Source organism: Manis javanica, chromosome 12 (genome assembly GCF_040802235.1).
Source record: "Manis javanica isolate MJ-LG chromosome 12, MJ_LKY, whole genome shotgun sequence".
NCBI lineage: Eukaryota > Metazoa > Chordata > Mammalia > Pholidota > Manidae > Manis > Manis javanica.
In genome coordinates, this window is record NC_133167.1 from 97,200,576 (window position 1) to 97,218,765 (window position 18,190).

At 45.8% G+C, this 18,190-nt stretch overlaps 1 protein-coding gene across 2 annotated transcripts in view; it reads right to left on the reverse strand.

The window, feature by feature from the left end:
- Positions 1 to 18,190, reverse strand: part of MTMR7 (myotubularin related protein 7) — a 104,267-nt gene that overhangs the window by 38,544 nt on the left and 47,533 nt on the right. For both annotated transcript variants that reach the window (XM_036997107.2, XM_036997103.2), the window contains exons 5-7: positions 12,958 to 13,086; positions 8,608 to 8,742; positions 1,554 to 1,686 (exon numbers count right to left, since the gene is read on the reverse strand). In XM_036997107.2, coding sequence (XP_036853002.2) covers positions 1,554 to 1,686; positions 8,608 to 8,742; positions 12,958 to 13,086 — 397 coding nt within the window. The remainder of the gene's footprint in view (positions 1 to 1,553; positions 1,687 to 8,607; positions 8,743 to 12,957; positions 13,087 to 18,190) is intronic.

Here is an 18,190-nt window from a genome sequence, read left to right on the forward strand (position 1 = left end):
CACAGAAGAGAATACCTGCTCTCAAAAGTCAGCTTATGAAACTTACTAAATAAAATATAAAGCATATCAGCCTAAATGTTTTTTAATCACTCTGGTAATGACAAACACTTCATAGTAAAGTTATACTATCTTTTTAATAACAGCACTGAGCTCATCCAACTTTTCAACAGGTAAAAAGCATAGCTGATAGCAGGACAGTCAAACTGCTCTTGAGAATCTCCAGAAGTTTAAGCTCAAACCTCATGCCCGGGCTGTCCTCGCTGGACCTGACACACGGCCAGTTTCATGTGGAAATGAGGCGGTGATAGCTCTGGGCCGGGATATTTTTCAGACACAGGAAGAGATTTCTTCTAACCATTCAAATGCTCAATGCAAGTGTTTGCAACCAGGGCATCGGCCTGTAGATCCAGACAGTCACTAGAAAGGCCCCCAGAAATAGTCTAATCTTCTCATTTTACAGCAGGTAACAGAGTCCCAAGGAAGGTAATGGATGTGTTCCAAGTTTCACAGTGACTGAGATAAGCCAGCGAATCCAGGAAAGAGAAGGGAAATGAGGCCACTCGGCGGCCCTCAATCACCCTGGCCCCACCTGGCCCCACATGATGTTCTCGCTCCAACCGGTGGGTCTGATGAAGCCGAGAACTAACTAGTAGAGTATCTGACAACAAAGATGTAACCCTAGAAAACATGCTTCTGCAGTTTTCCAGACCCCAGAGTTTCTGTTCAGACAGCCCACTTCCCCAGCCCCAAACCCCTCCTTCCAGGGCCGTCCACAGGAGTACCAGGCCTACAGCCCTAAGGCTCCGAGGCACAAAGCCGCAGGGCACCCACGGGAGCCAGAGGAGGCAGACGGTGACAGCACCTTCCTCCCTCGGCCTTTACACCTGTGTGGAGCATAAGCAGAAAATGAAGCTGGTTGTGCTTGAAATGCGGGTCTCTACTCAGCAGCTTATGGCAGGTTTGGCCACAAGAACGGTTCTCTATCACGTGATCCGTCTCTGTTATGTTGTGTGTGTGTGTGTGTGTGTCTGGCGGGGCTGCTGTGTGCGGAATGGTTTGCATGCCGGCGTGTTGCATGGGCTGCTGGTTAAACAGGAGGATTAGGACCCCCAACACCTCCCTTTTGGGGGCCATTCTGCCACTTGGATTCAGTTCAGTAACCTCATCTCCATACAAGAGCGGCTGGTCATTGTTTTAAGTGTAGGAGTTGCTTTATCTCCAAATGGCCTTGAATGTGGTGGGTCAAACTAATATAATGACGCAAAAAGAAAAAATACCCATGCGCTTTTATCTCAGTCTTCCCCTGGGGAGTGCCTGACACTACCCACGTGGCAGACTGCCCCCCCCATGATGCTTACAAAAAACACGAGAAAAAGGCACAAAGTTCGCTGCAATATGATCTTCCCAACTTTCCCCACCTACCACTGTGAACACACTGTGCAACAGCCACACCGTAAAAAACACAATTTTAAGTGAAAAGATGCTCTTATTCCGTTTGACATTAAAACATTTAGCTGCATGTTTTAAATACTGTGCATCAGGAAATGGCTTACCTTCCAGCATTTTCTGCAGACTGCTCCTCATGACATGGATGTTCTCTATCCCGATGAACTGGAACTTGATGTTGGAGTAATTGTCTTCGTTCTCATAGCCTTTCCCTGCGGCACGGTTTGCCATCGCATTAAGCTGTGGGGATGGGTGAAACAACAGCAACCGATTATATCCAGGACAGGAAAGAACCGAGACATTTCAGGGATGTCCATAAAAACACTCCAAATGATGTGCAGAAATACACAGTGTGGTTTAAATCACTGGAACACTGTACTAAGCTACGTGCTTGGTGGGCACGCCTGCTGGGCTCACAGTCACCGACATGAATCTGTTGACGGGGAACATTTTCTTAGGTTGGAAGCGGTCTGCAGATAAACCTTCCAGAGATGCCTCTTGCAGGTCCCCGTCCGAGACGCCAAATGGTATGAAATCTGGGACAGAGCCAAGTGGCCCCGATTTAACCAAACACGACATCCTAGGAATATCAGCAGATGCACTGGCGATGTGAACCCCCGTAAGTTAAACTGTACCTTCCAGTGTTAAGTTGCCATCAAACATGTCATCAAATAGGAACGGTGACTCATTCTACTTTGCCTACAAGAATCCCCCACTTAAACCTTGAGCAGGAATTACTGATTAAACTGAACAGGGGGCATGTAGATGCTACGTCCCCAGAGATATTCCCTCCATCCCCTGTAGTTAAATCTAGAGGCCTATGAAGAGAGCTTTTTCATCACTTACGTTGCCACAGATTTGTGTGCCAGAAGTGGAGGTTTCCTAGTGCAAACTAGCTAAATGATAAGGGACTTGGAAGAAATTTATTAAATGCAAACTTCTCTCTATGAGAATAAAGGGTGTGGCCTTAATAAAAATATTTTTAAAATAGTGTTATTTTTAAGACAACTTCTATTTTAAAGTTTTTTAATATTTTAAAGGGAAAATTTTCCTAAAATTGCCTAAAGACCTTGTTCTTTTGAAACTTACTATTCTAAAATATCTCTGCTTTGTGTAATTATTTCCCAGAGCTGCTGGCTTATCCTTTACAACAAGCTTTCTAAAATAAAACAATTAGTAGGATACTTGTGAGTGTCCTTACGCCAAATGGATCTTACACTTATTCTTTATCTTGAATAATTCAAGTTAAGCTACTCATCACATACTGTGAAGATACTCTTTTTAAACAGTGTAATGAATAAAACCCCAAATGCACTATTATTTTAATCTATCTGTAGGATTCTATGTTCACATTTTAAATAGCTGATTACCTATGACCTGGGAGAATTTATTTGTAGTCGTCTTTAAAAGCAAGGGAGCAACACAAGATGGCTTCTTGAAAGCCAGTGGTACTTCTCATTATGAACAGAAGGTGGCAGTATTTAATCTATCATCCCAAGTGTACTTTCTCAAGGTCTGCACGTAAGTCACAGGACCGCATGATAAGGTGGCAAAAGCCAAACCCTCAACTCAAGAAATAGTTTTATAATTTAGAAAATTAAAGAAGCTACCCTGGACCTATTTACATATGCAGATAGAGTGTCCCTTATATAAAGAAAACACTATTACAGTAAGTCCAAATTGGTGCCCTGTCCTTTGGGTGAGAACTCCATTTCACAACCAGAGGAAAAGCTGTTCATTTCAGACAGAAAGTTCTCGAATAGATAAAACAATGGAGTTAAGTGCATTCCAGTTTCAGTTTTTGCTTAAGGAACACAACAGATAAATGAAAGGTGGGACTGGAAAAAATTCCCTGTTTTTTAACCTAAGATCATCCTATGTGATAATCTCAGCATCATCAGATACAGAAAAGCTCGCGAACATAACCAAAAGAATCCACTCATTTCTCAATACTTAGCGAACACCTGCGGCGTGCCAGGCATCAAACAGAATGAAAAGAGGGCCTACGTGCCTGTCGCCGCCGCCTTACACTGAGCGGGAGGGAAAGCACGCGGCACCCACCTGCATTGGGCGGCACCCACCTGCATCGGGCGGCACCCACCTGCATCGGGAGGCACCCACCTGCATCGGGCGGCACCCACCTGCAGCGGGCGGCACCCACCTGCAGCGGGTGGCGCCCGGCGGCCCTGGGGGGGCGCTGGGACTGGGAGCGGCGGGGCGGGAGCCCCGTGCGGTCTGGGGGTCCCGCGTCCCGAGGAAAGAAGATCGGGAAGCACGGGGGGCGGGGAAGGTGTCCCGTGGAAGCAGGAGGCCGAGAGGCGGCGGGTGGGGGGGGGCAGGGAGCCCCCAGCGCTGCAGCAGCTGCCGACGGGAGGCCTCGCTGCGGGGCCCACGGACCGGACCGGCAGGGACAGTCACACTACGTGGCAGTGGGCAGCTAAGGAAGGGTTCTGCGGTTTCACCGAGAAATGTGGGGTGCCGCACCCGTGACGGAGGGGGCGCTGGGGCACACGAAGGGCGAATGATGCGGCGGCGACGGGAGGTGGGCAGGCCGCGTGTCCAGGAACGGAATCGGATTCTTTCCTTAACTCTAGGTCAACCAAACACACCCAAACCATGGCAACTTAGTCAGGGGTTATCTTGCTATCAAGTTAAAGGTCGGCCTGGTCACGTAGAAACGAAGACCGCCTTAGGCTGGAGGGTAACATTTCAGCAGAGTACATTCTGCACCTGAGTAATGACAGGGCTGACCTACGCGGTTGGGAAAGGAGGGCAAAAGTTGACCTTGGGGGCAGGAGGGCTGGGCCGCACCCCCGCACTGCGGGGCTGAGGGTGCTCCTCCTCCCTCCACCTCCAGCGGGCGGAATGAAGAACCTTACCTTGCGGGGAAAACCTGCCAGTACGAGATGGTTTTATTTCCTCCCCCATGTCTGCAGAGTGCCCGCCAAAGTCACCCTTCCCTACCCTCTCAGGTCAGCCCAGCAGGGTAGCTCAGACGGGACTTCGCCAACCAGCTCCACTTAAAATTCCAACCCCAGCCAGGATGCAAAATTGGCTCTTTCCCTCCTTGTTCTGCACGGGGTCTGCTCCCTCTGCCTCCTCTTTCTTCTAGGCTCTAGAAGAGTATCAGGGGCAGCGGAGGCCCAGAGGAGGGCCAAGAGGCAAACAGCTCTTCAGACAGCGGGGCGAGCCCGCGATCCTCTCCGGCGGCTGGCGCTGCTCTTCGCGGCAGCACTGCCTGCCCGCGGCAGCCCTCCTCTGGGCCTGTGCCCCCGAGGCCGACTCTCAGGGCAGCTCGGGGTCCCTCCTCGCCGACTGCAGGGGCCCCTTCGCTGGGCCTCTCTCGATGCCCCCAGCTCCCTTCCCAGCAAACACCCACCATCACGTGCTGCTGGGAACCTCCAGTGGGCAAGACTTCCCAGGAACACTAGTGAGGTGGCTCATGTACGGCTTCCTTCCTCAGTGCCCACTCGGCCCACAGGGAATTCCTGCATCCTTGTGTGCCACCTGCTGTCTCCCTCCCGCTCCCTCACCCTGTGCGCTGCCCAGGCACATCCCCTAAGAAGTGAGATCCTCCTCCTCCTCCTCTTTGCAGGAATAAAGATATTGCACCCCAATACCTTTACCTGATTCTCTCCGACCCCCCCTCAGGATTCAGTAAGTAAGAACACCCTAGTTACCAAAGGCAGAGAAACAAAACATCCAGTGTGACACCCTGTTATGCAACTGAAAAATTGCTTACAAGGTGAAATAGAAGCCTTAACCTGACAGCTGTTGGGAGAAGGCGCTGGGACAAAGGCCGGGGCTGGCTGAGGCAGGTGCTCGCCTCACCTGCCCCCGCAGCGCCGGCCAGGAGCCCAGCCCAGAGGCCTTCCTGCTCCGCCGGCCTGGCCTGACTGGGCAGGGCAGAGCTCGGGGCTGGTTCTTCAGCTTGGGGTCTCCGGCATCACCAGGTGTGTGCTCAGGGGGCCATGATCCTCCTGAGTTCACAGTGGACACTGGGCTCCCCCAGAGATTTTCCTGGACAGCACCAGGGTCGAATGCAAGGGGCACAGGCTTGGCCTCAGATAGTCTGGATTTGAATCTGGGCCCTGCCCTGAGCTGGGCATCCTTGGGCAGATTATTTAACCTCTCTACACCTAAGACCTTATCCACAAAAGAAGAACATCTCCTAAATCATAGGATTATTTTAAGGATTAAATGAGAAAGATACCTGGCACTTTTACAAGCTCAGCAAAGTCCCAGAACAAAGTGATAAAATCATGAACGAGGTTGAGAGCAAATGAGTTCTGTCTTAGTTAACAATTCAACAGCTATTGTATTAATACTATTTCATGCCTTTTTAAAGCACTAAATCCAAGCAGATATATATATGCCTTCAAGAGTATAGAGATGTGTATTGTTTTTTGAATAGATATTCAATACCTGCTGAGGACCTCACGGCCTTTGCCTCTCGATTTTAATGTCAAGAAGCAATTCAGAAGGCTTTTATCTGCACAGGCAGCATCTGGGGCCAGCCTTGCTAGGACAAGAATGATCAAGGCAGCCTCCTGACCCTTTCTCTTTTTAATTAAACCTGTGAGCAGACCTGTGGTGCCCCATTCCCACTGCCCACCACCTATAGCAAACATGGACTCAGTCTCCTGGCTACCAAGGAAGCCTAACAGACTCCAGAACAAAAATCAACAGACATGATCTTTAAAAGAATGAAAGCTCTAAGCAAACAGTTTAAAACTCACGTGAAGTGTGTGTGCCCCAGGAAATATGGGAAGAGGGCATAGTTACATGAGTCACCAATTTTCTGTGATGGATCAGCATCAAACTCTTTATCATCAAGAGCAAACACACTTACTGCTAAATATACCCTTCAAAACAAATCCTTTGGATTAATTCATTTTAAATCTGGAATATGCCTGGGTCAACAGCTGCCACGTTTCCCAGAATGTTTACATAACATAGTTAGTACACACTCGGGTCACTAGCCCTTAAATTAGTAGGCAAATCTGGCTGCCTTTATTTAAATCTGGGAAAACAGGATAGAGGCGGGCATCCCAAGTCAGTGAAGCCTGTCCTTCCTTTTCTTCACTGTGCTCAGTATATGTGGCCAAGAAGCAGGCATTCTTCAAGGCATCTCTGACTACTAGGCAATTCTGAACAGCCCCTCTTTCCTCACGACGGTACAATGAGGAGGAGGGAAAGAAGCCCAGGTTAAAGGGAAGATGGGGTAAAGCACGAGGAACCAGAGAGAAAAGCACAAAACAGAGACCTAACGTCAAAGGTTTCCAGGCATCTTTCAAGCAAAAATCTTCAAGTGGTTTGAAGCTCCTACCTGTGTGTTATGCTTTCAGATTATCTAAAAGGAAGAGAACCCTTCACATAGAATCTACTAGAATGTGCCTGGTCTTTGCACCTGTTTGATGGCTGATCTCCGCCACCGACCCACTCATCAGGCATGAGAGCAGCTCCGTGTCCCTGCCCCAGCCCCAGCTGCCCCTGCGCTCCAGTTCTGAGGTCAAGGGATGAAAAGGGCACTGATGTGATGCTGGGGAACCATCAGAATAATGACCCCCACGACGAGTCACAATGTTTGATGAAACAGGCTCAGAGAAGCAGTGAAAATTGCCAGGGCCGAGTGCCTAGCCATGGCCAGTGCGCAGGCCCCCCGGTGTCTCGAGTCACCCGTGAGTGTAGACCGGCCGTAATTACCTATTCTCAACATCAGTGCATCATTTGAGCTATTATTAATGAAAACACATATTCATGTGCAAGTTTTTGTGTGGACATGTTTTCATGTCTCTTGAGTTAAGAGTGGAATTACTGAGTCATCTAGTAACTCTAACATTTAAGATCTTCATGCTCTTTTAATATCTTTCTGATTAAAAATATTTTCTGACTATAATTTATAAAGTAAGAGTTTCTTAAAATCCTCCTCACACCCCACAGGAAAAACCACTGTTAACAGTTTGGTATATGGACCCTCACAATGTTTTAAATGCAAAGAACAATATATAATTTTTATAAAAGTTATTATTACATAAATGGGATTATATTATACATACCTTCCATATCTATCATGGACACCTTTCCACACCCATATGGAGAGACAGAGCTACATGCACCTCCCTCTCTCATCAGGCATGTAGTCCAGGGGTATATTCATTATGGGCGAGAATCACAAATAATACCGAATAAAGGCCACTTCGCTCTGGCACCTCATTGTGTCTTATATTTCCCAGGCACTTGGAGGTGGTCTGTTTCCAGGTATTCCCTGGCATATCCTTCTGAAAATTCTGTTGGCTGGTTGACAAAGAAATGGGTCCAAAAAGTAAAGTGGGAATGGTGCTGGCCTGGCGCTACCCAGCGTTCCAACCCGTAAAGCAGAGCGGGAGTGCGTGTACGATGCACTTGGCTTACCCCTTGATGACTAGTTATATTATTTCCCGTTGGTTGTTTCATTAGATTATAAAATTAAGATGTGAATACATGCATAATCGTGAAATTACACTTTCAAACAAGAGACAAGTAACAAGTCCTCCACCTCCCCAAATCCTCCCCTCTCCATGGAATCGTAATAGGCTAGTGTTTTTACCCTTCCTGCTCCTTTTCTATTTTAATAGGAATTTCTACATACTTACAGTTTTTTGTTTTTTATTTTTACATAAACACAGTAGTTTACATATTATTTTGTGTCCTTTTTTGTACTTGACATTATATTTTGTAAATCTTTCCAAGTCACAGATAAAGATCACCACAGTTGAATGCGAAATTAAAGTTGAACACCTCGCAAAAAAATGGAACTGTGCGCATGCTCCATAGTCAATTTCATATTGTCAGAGCACAACAGATAATTTTAGAAACAAACCAGAAATGATTTGGTGTATTCAGGAGAACGATCTCCAAAATTAAACGACCCTGATGGGTTGTATGCACGAGGTACCCCGCACAGCGCGAGGAGGGGAAACATCAAATCCTCTGAAGTAGTCGGGAGCCTGACACACCCAGGAGCAGCCGGGTGCGGCGGCCAAGTACCGAGTGTGCAAAGAGGAACGGCCCCTTTGCAGAGGAAGCACCCTGAGCGGTGACGGAGCCCGTTTAGTTTTGCCTCATCCCCGGTTTCGGGATTCCAGCTGCAGAGACGTGCATCGGAACGGGCTCACTTACTTTAGGCCGAGTGTCAACAACGTAAATGAAGTCGCTTCCCGGATTGGCTTTCCGGATGGCCTGGAGCATCTGCTCGTCCTCCAGGCACCGGGCGCTGAAGCCGGACAGGGGCTGGCTGCTCCTGCAGATGGAGGCCTGCGGGGAGAGGGGAGAGACGGGGCACTGCGGCAGCGGCAGCCAAGAGGGCCCCCGGGCCACCTCCACACCCAGAGCCCGCGTCATTGACGCCCACGCCCGCTGGTAAAAATCCCATGATAATGCCTTCCAGAAATCGAGGTCGGTTTCTCGAGAGAAACACTACGCGGGTGAGCAGCGCAAGAAGTTTCTCTGTGTACAAAATGGGGAATGTGTGAGGATGCTTAGACAGGCTCCAAATTATGAAATCTGAGGCCATTTAACTAACGAACCCACTTTCCTTTTCACTGGTATTGGTTCATCTTCCTGTGGAAGATAGAAATATAAAGTAGAAAAATAAATTAAATAACTATGCTTCTAAAATTTATAAGATACCACTAATGGCAAGACAAATAAAAACAATGTTTTCCAGTGCTTTCCATCATTTTTACTAGCCCATGTAGAAACATCAGAAATACCCTAAAACCATTCTAAGTGGGGGAGTTTTCCCTGTGCGGAGAGCCCGGGCTGCTGCCAACTCTGGCCCCCAAGACAGCTGGCACACACCTCACCTGGCCCAAGCAGGAGGGGCAAGGGGTTTCTTTGGAACCAGTGTGTGTTCTATTCTGCAATTTCCCTACAGTGCAGTATCAACAGAGTATATCACATTGTCAGGCAATATATACAATAGCATAAACATTTCTCTAAGTCATGAGCAGGTGAATATAGATACAACCTCACAACTGTAAAACTTATACTTTCATGACAAAGTACTTTTAATAGATTTAGATTTTAACATTTAAACTCAAGTCACCGATAAAATATAGGAATGAGTCAAAGAATCTACACTGAGACTGTGCATCCACTGTGTCAGAGGACAGAGGCGGCGGGGGTCAGTAAGGGCTCTGGGCAGGCTGAGCAGAGGAAACCTCCACTGGAAACAGTCGAGGCATAGCCCAGGGCTCTGTGCAGGGAGGGGCGCCCAGTTCTGAGTCCAAGCCCAGCCGAACCGTCCCTGAAGCTCAACCCAGGACCCCTTAGCTAGGGTTTGGGTTTCTCCAGATAAAGGGAAGCTTTGCTACCTCTCACTGGGGAAGATGGGGATGTTTCTCACCACACCCTCCAGCTGAGAACCTGCTGGAGGACCGAGAATACAGACTAGCCAGACACAGGACTGAGCAACTGTCCCAGGGTCCCGGTCCCATTCTACAACAGAGGGGCAGTTCCAGAGGTGGCCCAAGGAACCCCAGGGGGCTGCCGGGTTCCAAATTCAGGAGAGTGGGATGCAAAGGGGAGGCAGAGTTGCTCCCGGGCTGTTTAGTTCTTGCTGGCAGCTAAGTGCAGTGCGTGGAGGAGAAAGTGCGCAGAGAGCCTGCACAGTGTGAGAGGACATGGGTTTGGGGGGCTGGTGCGGGGGCAGGAGACAGGCAGAGCCAGGGCAGCAGCCAGACCAAGGTCGGGGAGCAGAGGCACGCTGTGCCCAATGGCTGAGAGCAAGTGGCCACGGACGGCCCTCACAGCACCGCATCCAGGCACTGCGCCTTCTGGCCTTCAGGGGGCCAGGGCTGTTCCCAGGCCCCGAGGGGGCTCTGACGGGGAAGACAACAACCCTGAGCTGGCTTTATCTGATACTGTGGGTTAAAGAAAACCTCCTTAACACAGCTCCCACCAGGCAAGTCCTCAGATCCTGTCCGAAGAATTAGATGGAAAAGGGCACATATTTATACGGTGAGCAGCTGTCTGAGAATGTTCACACCACACCTACACGCGCTGAACTGGTGAGACTCCAATTATGAGAGGAAGCCAGTTAGTGACAACTGCACTAGTGACCTCCAGGTTGAGAGCTAGCTTTAAGGGAAGTCAGAACTGGGTTATACCACGAAATGTGTCCCATCAATTAAACCAGATACGTTAAACAGACTACATCTTAATATTCTGTAGTTATCTTAATAATCTCTAGCTATGCTCCAAATGGAATTCATTGTCTCGGTGACTGCTAACACACACAGTTATCAATTTTGAGTAGAGCAAGTGGCCTCTGAGTGCGTTTGTCCACCCTGTACACACCCCAGAGCATCACACAGTTGAGAGAATGGCCCGTTTCCTGGCAGCATTTCGTACTGACCTCAGTCACCTGTAAACTGTCACAAAAGCCTCTCACAATTCTACTGATGATTAAAATATCCAACATTTTTTAATACTTACTATGTGGTGGGCATATTACAAACACACACAGGCTTCTGAACACAAAAGTGACATTATACAAGTCTGTGGTCTGCAAAGCTGTTAACAGTTTGATATACAAAGGGAGTGTGGATGGTTCTATATAACCCATGCTTGACTTAAGGCCTAAAACCAGTATTCTGTGCTGTCCCTGACATCTGGTAAAATTGGGAGGGCCTCGAATGGCCTGCTGGCAAGTTCCCCCCACACTGTGCTCCCATGGGTAACATCCCTGAGTCACACAGTTCTCCCAGAGGACCAGCTAGAGTTTCTGCTCACCCCTGAGAAAGCGGCTTTGGTTCCCCGCCAGCCCATGGAATCACTCAAGCCAGTCACATCCTCCCTTGGGAACCGGGGGTCACCTCGTCCTCCTGATACTACAAAGCCTGCCTCCCTCAGCACCTGCTGGTCCTCTCCATTCCTGAGGGTACCTCCTGTGGCCCTATGGAGCAGGCAGTGGCCTTGGCCCCTGAGCAGTGGGTACAGGTAACTAGTAAACTGCTCTGCTCATCCATCCCAGTAACACTAGGGCAGGATTCCTAACCTCACCAATGGGTGACCAGGAAGGAATCGCATCACCACGTATGACAAAAACCGATCCAGAGGGAATTATGGACCATCAGGGGCACATATATCAGAGGAACCTAACAGGACTTCCAATCAATGGAATGATGTGCATTTCAAGCTTCTCCTAATATAATCACCAATTCCTCCAGCCCAACATTAGCCAAGCCATCTCACCATCAAAAATCTTAAGTGTCTCTTTGGTAACAAGGGGATATGTAGGGAAGAGCATTTTAACTAAAAAAATGTGATATTCTTATCAAAAGCATAAGTTCTACTGGGGTGGGAATATACACACTTACTCTGTAATGCCTAAAATCACAGAAGGGAAGAAAGAAAGATCGGCACATTTGTATCATTTGTACCTGTTTACTTTGTATGAAGACTGCCTGGTTCATGTACGGGTTTTGCTGAGCAATGACAACCTGAAACACTGCACTCTTATTTCCCTTTATAAAAGTCCCTGGTCAAAGCACTGACATAATTAACCTTGATGAAAAACTAAAACGTTGTTATAAAACACAAGTTTAAATCTGACACAGACCCTACCCTACTCCTGCCTTTAGGCTCATGCCCATGTGTACATGCTCACATGGGCACCTGTTGTACTTTTTTATAATTTCATTTAGCTTTGAATCCAAGACCATATTATCTGGCTTGAAAACCAAACTTTTTGACTTAGCAAAAGTCAAGTAATGTCTGAAGTGAGTGACAAAGCCCACCTTTGTCTCCCCAGATTTGTTTTCTTGTCCCCCATGGCAATGGAACCACCATTTTTCGTTGCTGTGAGTCTTAGGGTTCCCCATAAGATTGTATTTTCTCCCGGGCCCTGTGCGGTCTGACCAATGGGATGTGTGCACAAGAGTCACGTGGCCGTTTCGGGCGCCTTCCTCACAAAGCCGTCAGGGCACCATCCGCCCCCCTCTGCCTGCTGCTGCACATAGGTGGTGGCTGGTACTAAAGTCAGCTCTCCCATCGCTCAGTGGGGGCCACGCCCGGGCAACGGCGCAGCAGAGGGCTGAGGTCCCCAAGGGCTGAGTGGTGTGGGACCAGGACACCAGGCCTGGACTACCCATCCTTGGGGTTTTACGTGAGAGGAAATAAAGTTCTGTCCTGTTCAAGCCACTGCTCTCTGTTAGTTGCAGACAAACCTAATTCTAGTTTTTACATGTAACATGAAAAAAATAAAACCTGCTTTCCATAAATAAAGACTTCTTATACTGAGATACTAAAAAAAAATTGGGTACACTTGCTGACTGTACCCCATTACTTATGGTCCAATATACAGGGAAGGGTTAAGCAGAGTTGCATAGTGTCTTACCACACACAGCAACATCCACAGACCTCAGGGAGATCGCAAACACACACAGCAGAAGGCCGCTAGAGAATGCCTGTCTATGATAAAACAAGCAAAGCAAGCATGAAACAAACGCATGCCTTGAGACTTACGTGGTTATCTTTGTAGTAGTAAGAAAGGGCAGGAAATCGCCGTCTGCTCCGGAACTTGGAACTCCCCACTATGATGTGTGCTGTGGCAGACTTGGGAACGTACAGCTCAGTCGGGTAAGAATCACAGACCTGTCAGAGGAAACACAGGGGCATTTTTAGGCCATCTGGTAACACTTTGTGAACTGCCCCAAGAAACTGCCCACCGTGCTTGCTCGGTCACACACTGACGTTTCCTTGACCAGGGTACAGAGGAGGCTATTTGGAGGAAACCAGCAGCCACTTCACAGATACGATGCTGCTGAATCTCCGAAACCATCACAAAGGAAAGCAGGACTTGCCTTAGCACACATGACCTTGTGCACTGGCCCTTCTAAGGACTCGTCACGTGAGGCAAGACAGCGACACATAAGTATTTCTTTCATCAAAATGGGACAAACTGTAACTTTGTATTCTGGAAGCTGAGAAAACTTCAGCTACCTGTTTCAAATGAAAGACAGCCTGACACTGGGGGATACTTTCCTAAACCACAGGCACAAGCAGCAAAATTCCTCGGCCGGGCTCAAGCCACACGCACTCCTGCGTCTGCACCCGCCAGGCTGGTGGCCCTGGGCACTCCTGCCCTCCTCCTCCCCAGACCAGCCCTTCTCCGTCCAGGGCCAGCCCGACACTGCCTCCTTCAGGAGGCCCTTTACCTGAGCGCTTTAGCTTTCTGATCCCTGCAACTGACAAAACAGAAATAGGATTCCGTGGGGTCGATATGAGGATCAAATCAGGTAACAGCTATGACAAAGCGTTCTATGAGCCATTAGGTCTGCCCAGAAATGTTTGTGCTGGAAACAGTAAAAGTGCTTGATTTGTTGCTTCACACATATTTTGCTTTGATATCAGCCAGTCAATCGTTTGCAATGTGAGGCTCACTTGGACGGCAGTTCTGGCCTTCGCTAAAGCAACTGTTTACCTCCTGCAAGTCAAGCCTCTTCTTGGGCATTTCAAGAGGAAACCTCAACTGTGTACAGCAACAGGGCAAATGCAATGTCTGCCTGTCCTCTGTCCGTCTCCACCCACCTTTACCCCTTGTTAAAGATGGGACTTAGGGGAATGAAAACCCACCACCGTGGGATCCAAGCCTCCCAAGCGTGTATAAATTGCTCTGTGATGATTCCTCTCTCGCCTGCCTCCACTGTCTTTGTTACCCGACTGGTGAACAACATCGAGTAGGAGATAAATGGGCCACAAAAATGATGCTCCTCAGCCCACGGTGTGATTTCATAATTTTACCAAAGACATTTTTGGAAAGATTACCAAAGACTTCATGTGGGCTGGGCACTGACACTCTGTAGGAAAATCCCATGCTAACAACACATGGTCCGACCTACTTGGGCCCAAAAAGCTTTTACTGGAATCACTGCCACAAAACACTACACTTCCTTCCCCATGCAAATCCGGTGTCTGACCAGTCAGCTAGGACATGACGACACACACCACACCTGCTGGTCTAGGTTCGGAGACATGCAGTCATTGCTCCAGACTTATTTTTCTTGAAATAACACTTTTTCAAAGGAAATCAGTAAGTTTACAGTAAGCTAGGGATTAGTGTCTTCCTTGTAACACCACCAGGACTTGCAAAGTTATTTATAATTAAATGAAGTAAGAAAAAGAAAGTAATGCGTAAGATCTCTCCAAAGTGCCATTTAGGCCACCAAATTCTGAAGCCACTCCATGTGCCTCCCAACATCTTGGAAAATCACATAAGAAAATAGAGAGAGAAAATGAGAAGTTCAAAGTGGGAAATGCTTTTCCTTTGAATGTCCTTTACATTGACTGTCTCAACCCAATGAAAGTAGATTAAGTTAAAAATAATTTACACATTTTTTTTATGAATAAGGAAATAGGTTTCTTTGCTTTTCACTAAATAAATCAGCCTGAGTGGATTGCCTGCATGTCTGAGTTTGCCTTGCCAAGAAGAATCTTTTTGGTAATTCTCTCATTCAACATTTTTTTATTATTAAAATACATTTGACATATAACATCACATAATTTAAGGTGTATAACATGCCATTTTGATACATGTATAAACTGCAGGATGACTGCCATTGTAGAGATAATTGGTGCCTCTCTCATGTTACATTAATTATTCTTTTTTTATGGTTGGACTCATTGTCTTTTTGAAGTTTGATGATTATAGGACAATCGTGTTGTCTACCAGTGAGTTTTTACTGAATACTTATTATGTGCCAGGCATTACATTAGGTGGTAGAGCAGAAATGAATAACAAAACTGTTACTGGCCTCAAGGACTTCAGGTTTCCGGGAAAACTGATTTTTGTTGACCCGGTTATCACCTTGAGTAAATGTTTTTTACCATTGCAGGGTGGTATCCATCTGAGATGCCATCTGAGGCATCTACATCAGAACTCTGCATTCACTGAGGACCACCTTCTTCATGGAGCACATTGGAGAACCAGTCGTCAGGAACTGAGATACAACTACAGAGACAACTTCCTTCTTGAGCATTTAGGGCCTAAAATTTATTTCAAGGAATTTATGATGTAATGGGGTGAAAGATGAGCCTACGGTGATTTATAGATAAATAAAATAATGCATGACACATGAATTATAGCTGTGGACAACTGAAATAAACAAGGTTATAAATTACTGGTTCGCATGACACTTTAAACTTTAAGAGAAATAGATTAAAATTTTGACCTAGTAATGAATGCCAATCATTTTATTTAAAGAAAGATATTTTCAGGAGTAAGTCCAAAGGAAATCTTAGCTGGGAGAGTTAGGCTATCATAACCAAGTGTCTTATAACTAAGGACAATAGAGATGATGCTACAGATGGTGATGATAATAGTGATCCTGCCCCAAACCCCACAAACAGGGAACGGCAGCGCTGGTCTGGAGCCCAGGTTCCAGGACATGTGTATGCTGCTGTCCCCACCATGCGTAACAGCTTCCTTGCCGTCAGGAGACACCACCAGTGAGAAGAAGGAGTAACTCTTGTAAAAGAAGGGAGGAAAAGTAAACGTTTTTCTCAACTGTAAGGTTAAAAGCAAAAGGAATAGATGCGGATATAACCTTCTCCGTGGGCTGTCAGTCGGAAATTTGTTAGAGAACCAACTTTCACTATATTTCTCAATCGGCAATAAATAAGGATACATCATCTTTCTCCCTATTTTCATGATATTTGTCAAATCAGAAAATTCCCTAGGTTCCCACCTTTTCTGTTGCAACACAGCTTGCTGATGGTTAGTTTGGGTTTCCTGTGTGCAACTTCTGAAGAGAAATGCTCAATGACTCATGTTGTGCAGTCTCTCCTGCAAACATGGGACTTCAGTACTACAGATGAGTCATGTTTGTGGTGCTAATTCTAGAAGGAAAGTTCACCAAAAATAGGAAGAACCTGTGTTTCCAAGGCAATGTTATTCCTCAAGATGTGCCTTGACCTCATTTTCTTCCTCACCCAAGGGTATGTCATATTTTTTTTAATATAAAAAGGACACCAATTTTCCTCACAAAAGTTGGATTGTCCTTCTTTTCATTTTAAGGCTAAAAAGTCACTGCAAATGTTGGCTTTAGCAGGACAACAAACTATTCTGATTACATTAGCTAGACACTTTATAATGGTTGAGACAAAAAGGCCCAAACATCCACTCACAGTGTAAGATTATGCTTGTTAGATTTAAGTGTAATTACAAAGAAAATTCAGTACCAAGAAAATGTCCACTCTATCCCAAATAATCTATAAATTTGGTAATTCAGAAGAATGATGTGGAAAGACCTGGTCTGTAGGATAGCAGGACTTATTAAAAAGCTATAACAACCATAATTAGTGATAATATAATTATGGAAATTATATAAAGTCAAATTTAGACAACAGTTACCAAACAGACCAGAATTTCTTTTTATAAACAATATGCTAAACCATGAAACAAAATAGGAAGCATTAACAACTCAAAACTTCTGAGGATCAAAAATACTCTCAGAAAAGTATATAAATATCTCCTGAGAGGAGATATTTCCAACAACTATAAACGATAACAGATTATTATCTAGAATATATAAAGAACTTCTAGAAATCAATAAGAAAAAAGACATACAACCTTATGGAAAGGTTTTATTTTTAGGTAAAAGGTATCCCACTGTATTCATCTTATTGTGCCTTGCTTTTTCAAACCTAACACTATACTTTAGCAATCTTTCCTTATCAGTACATGGAAATCTTCCACATTCTTTAAATGGCTATACACTAACTTAATTATACAGGCAGACCAAAAATTATTTAACTGGTCCTCTACTAAAGAAATTTGGGTTTCTTCTAATATATGCTATGACAAACAATGCTTCAGTAAGTAGCCTTTACACCACTGTGTGTGAATGCTATTAACTCTTCAGAATAAATTTCCAGAAGTAAGACTGCTGGATCTCAATAAGTAGGTATACCACCAAACACTGCCAATAGTATCTGTTGGTGAATCTAAATGTAATAAGAACTCGTATCTTGGCAGTAGGTCTGTAAATCCATGCAAACACTTTGGAAAAGAATCTGGTAATATCTAGTAAGTCTAAAACTACATACCCTCTAACTCAGAAATTCTGCCCTTAAGAAGAAACCCACAGTATACTATGAGTCATATGTAAGCCAGTTAACAGTATTTTTTTGTAACAGTAAAACAAAAGAGTAGAAAGAAAAGAAAAAGAATAAATCATTTTTTGAACTATGGGATATTTCTAAAATGGAATATTATACAGTAGTGAAGAATGGATGAAAGAGAGTTATATGTATCTAATAAATTATAAGTATTAACTTATCTGTCTTAATTGGTTTATGCCTGAGTTCCACCACTTGTAAGGTAGGGATAAAAACACCACCTACCACAAAGGATTGCTAAAATTTGTCTTCTTTTTAGACCAGTGGCTGGCAGCAGTTTTAAAACTACTATATATGTGCTTATTAAACAAAACGAACCTCACAGTGTTGAATGAAAAGCCAACTTTCAGTAAACTACATTCAGCTTGACACCACATAGAGAAGTATAAAACCATACAAAATAATAGCACATATTACTATTTATAATGTACAATGTTATGAAGAAAAGCAAGGGAATGACAACACTGAACTGTAGTCAGCGACACTGGAGCAGGAGGTGGTCTGGAGGGAACATCGGGAGGTTCAGCAGCCCTGGCCGTGTGTGTCCCTACGGAGTGCGCGGGTCCCTGCTGTTCATTTT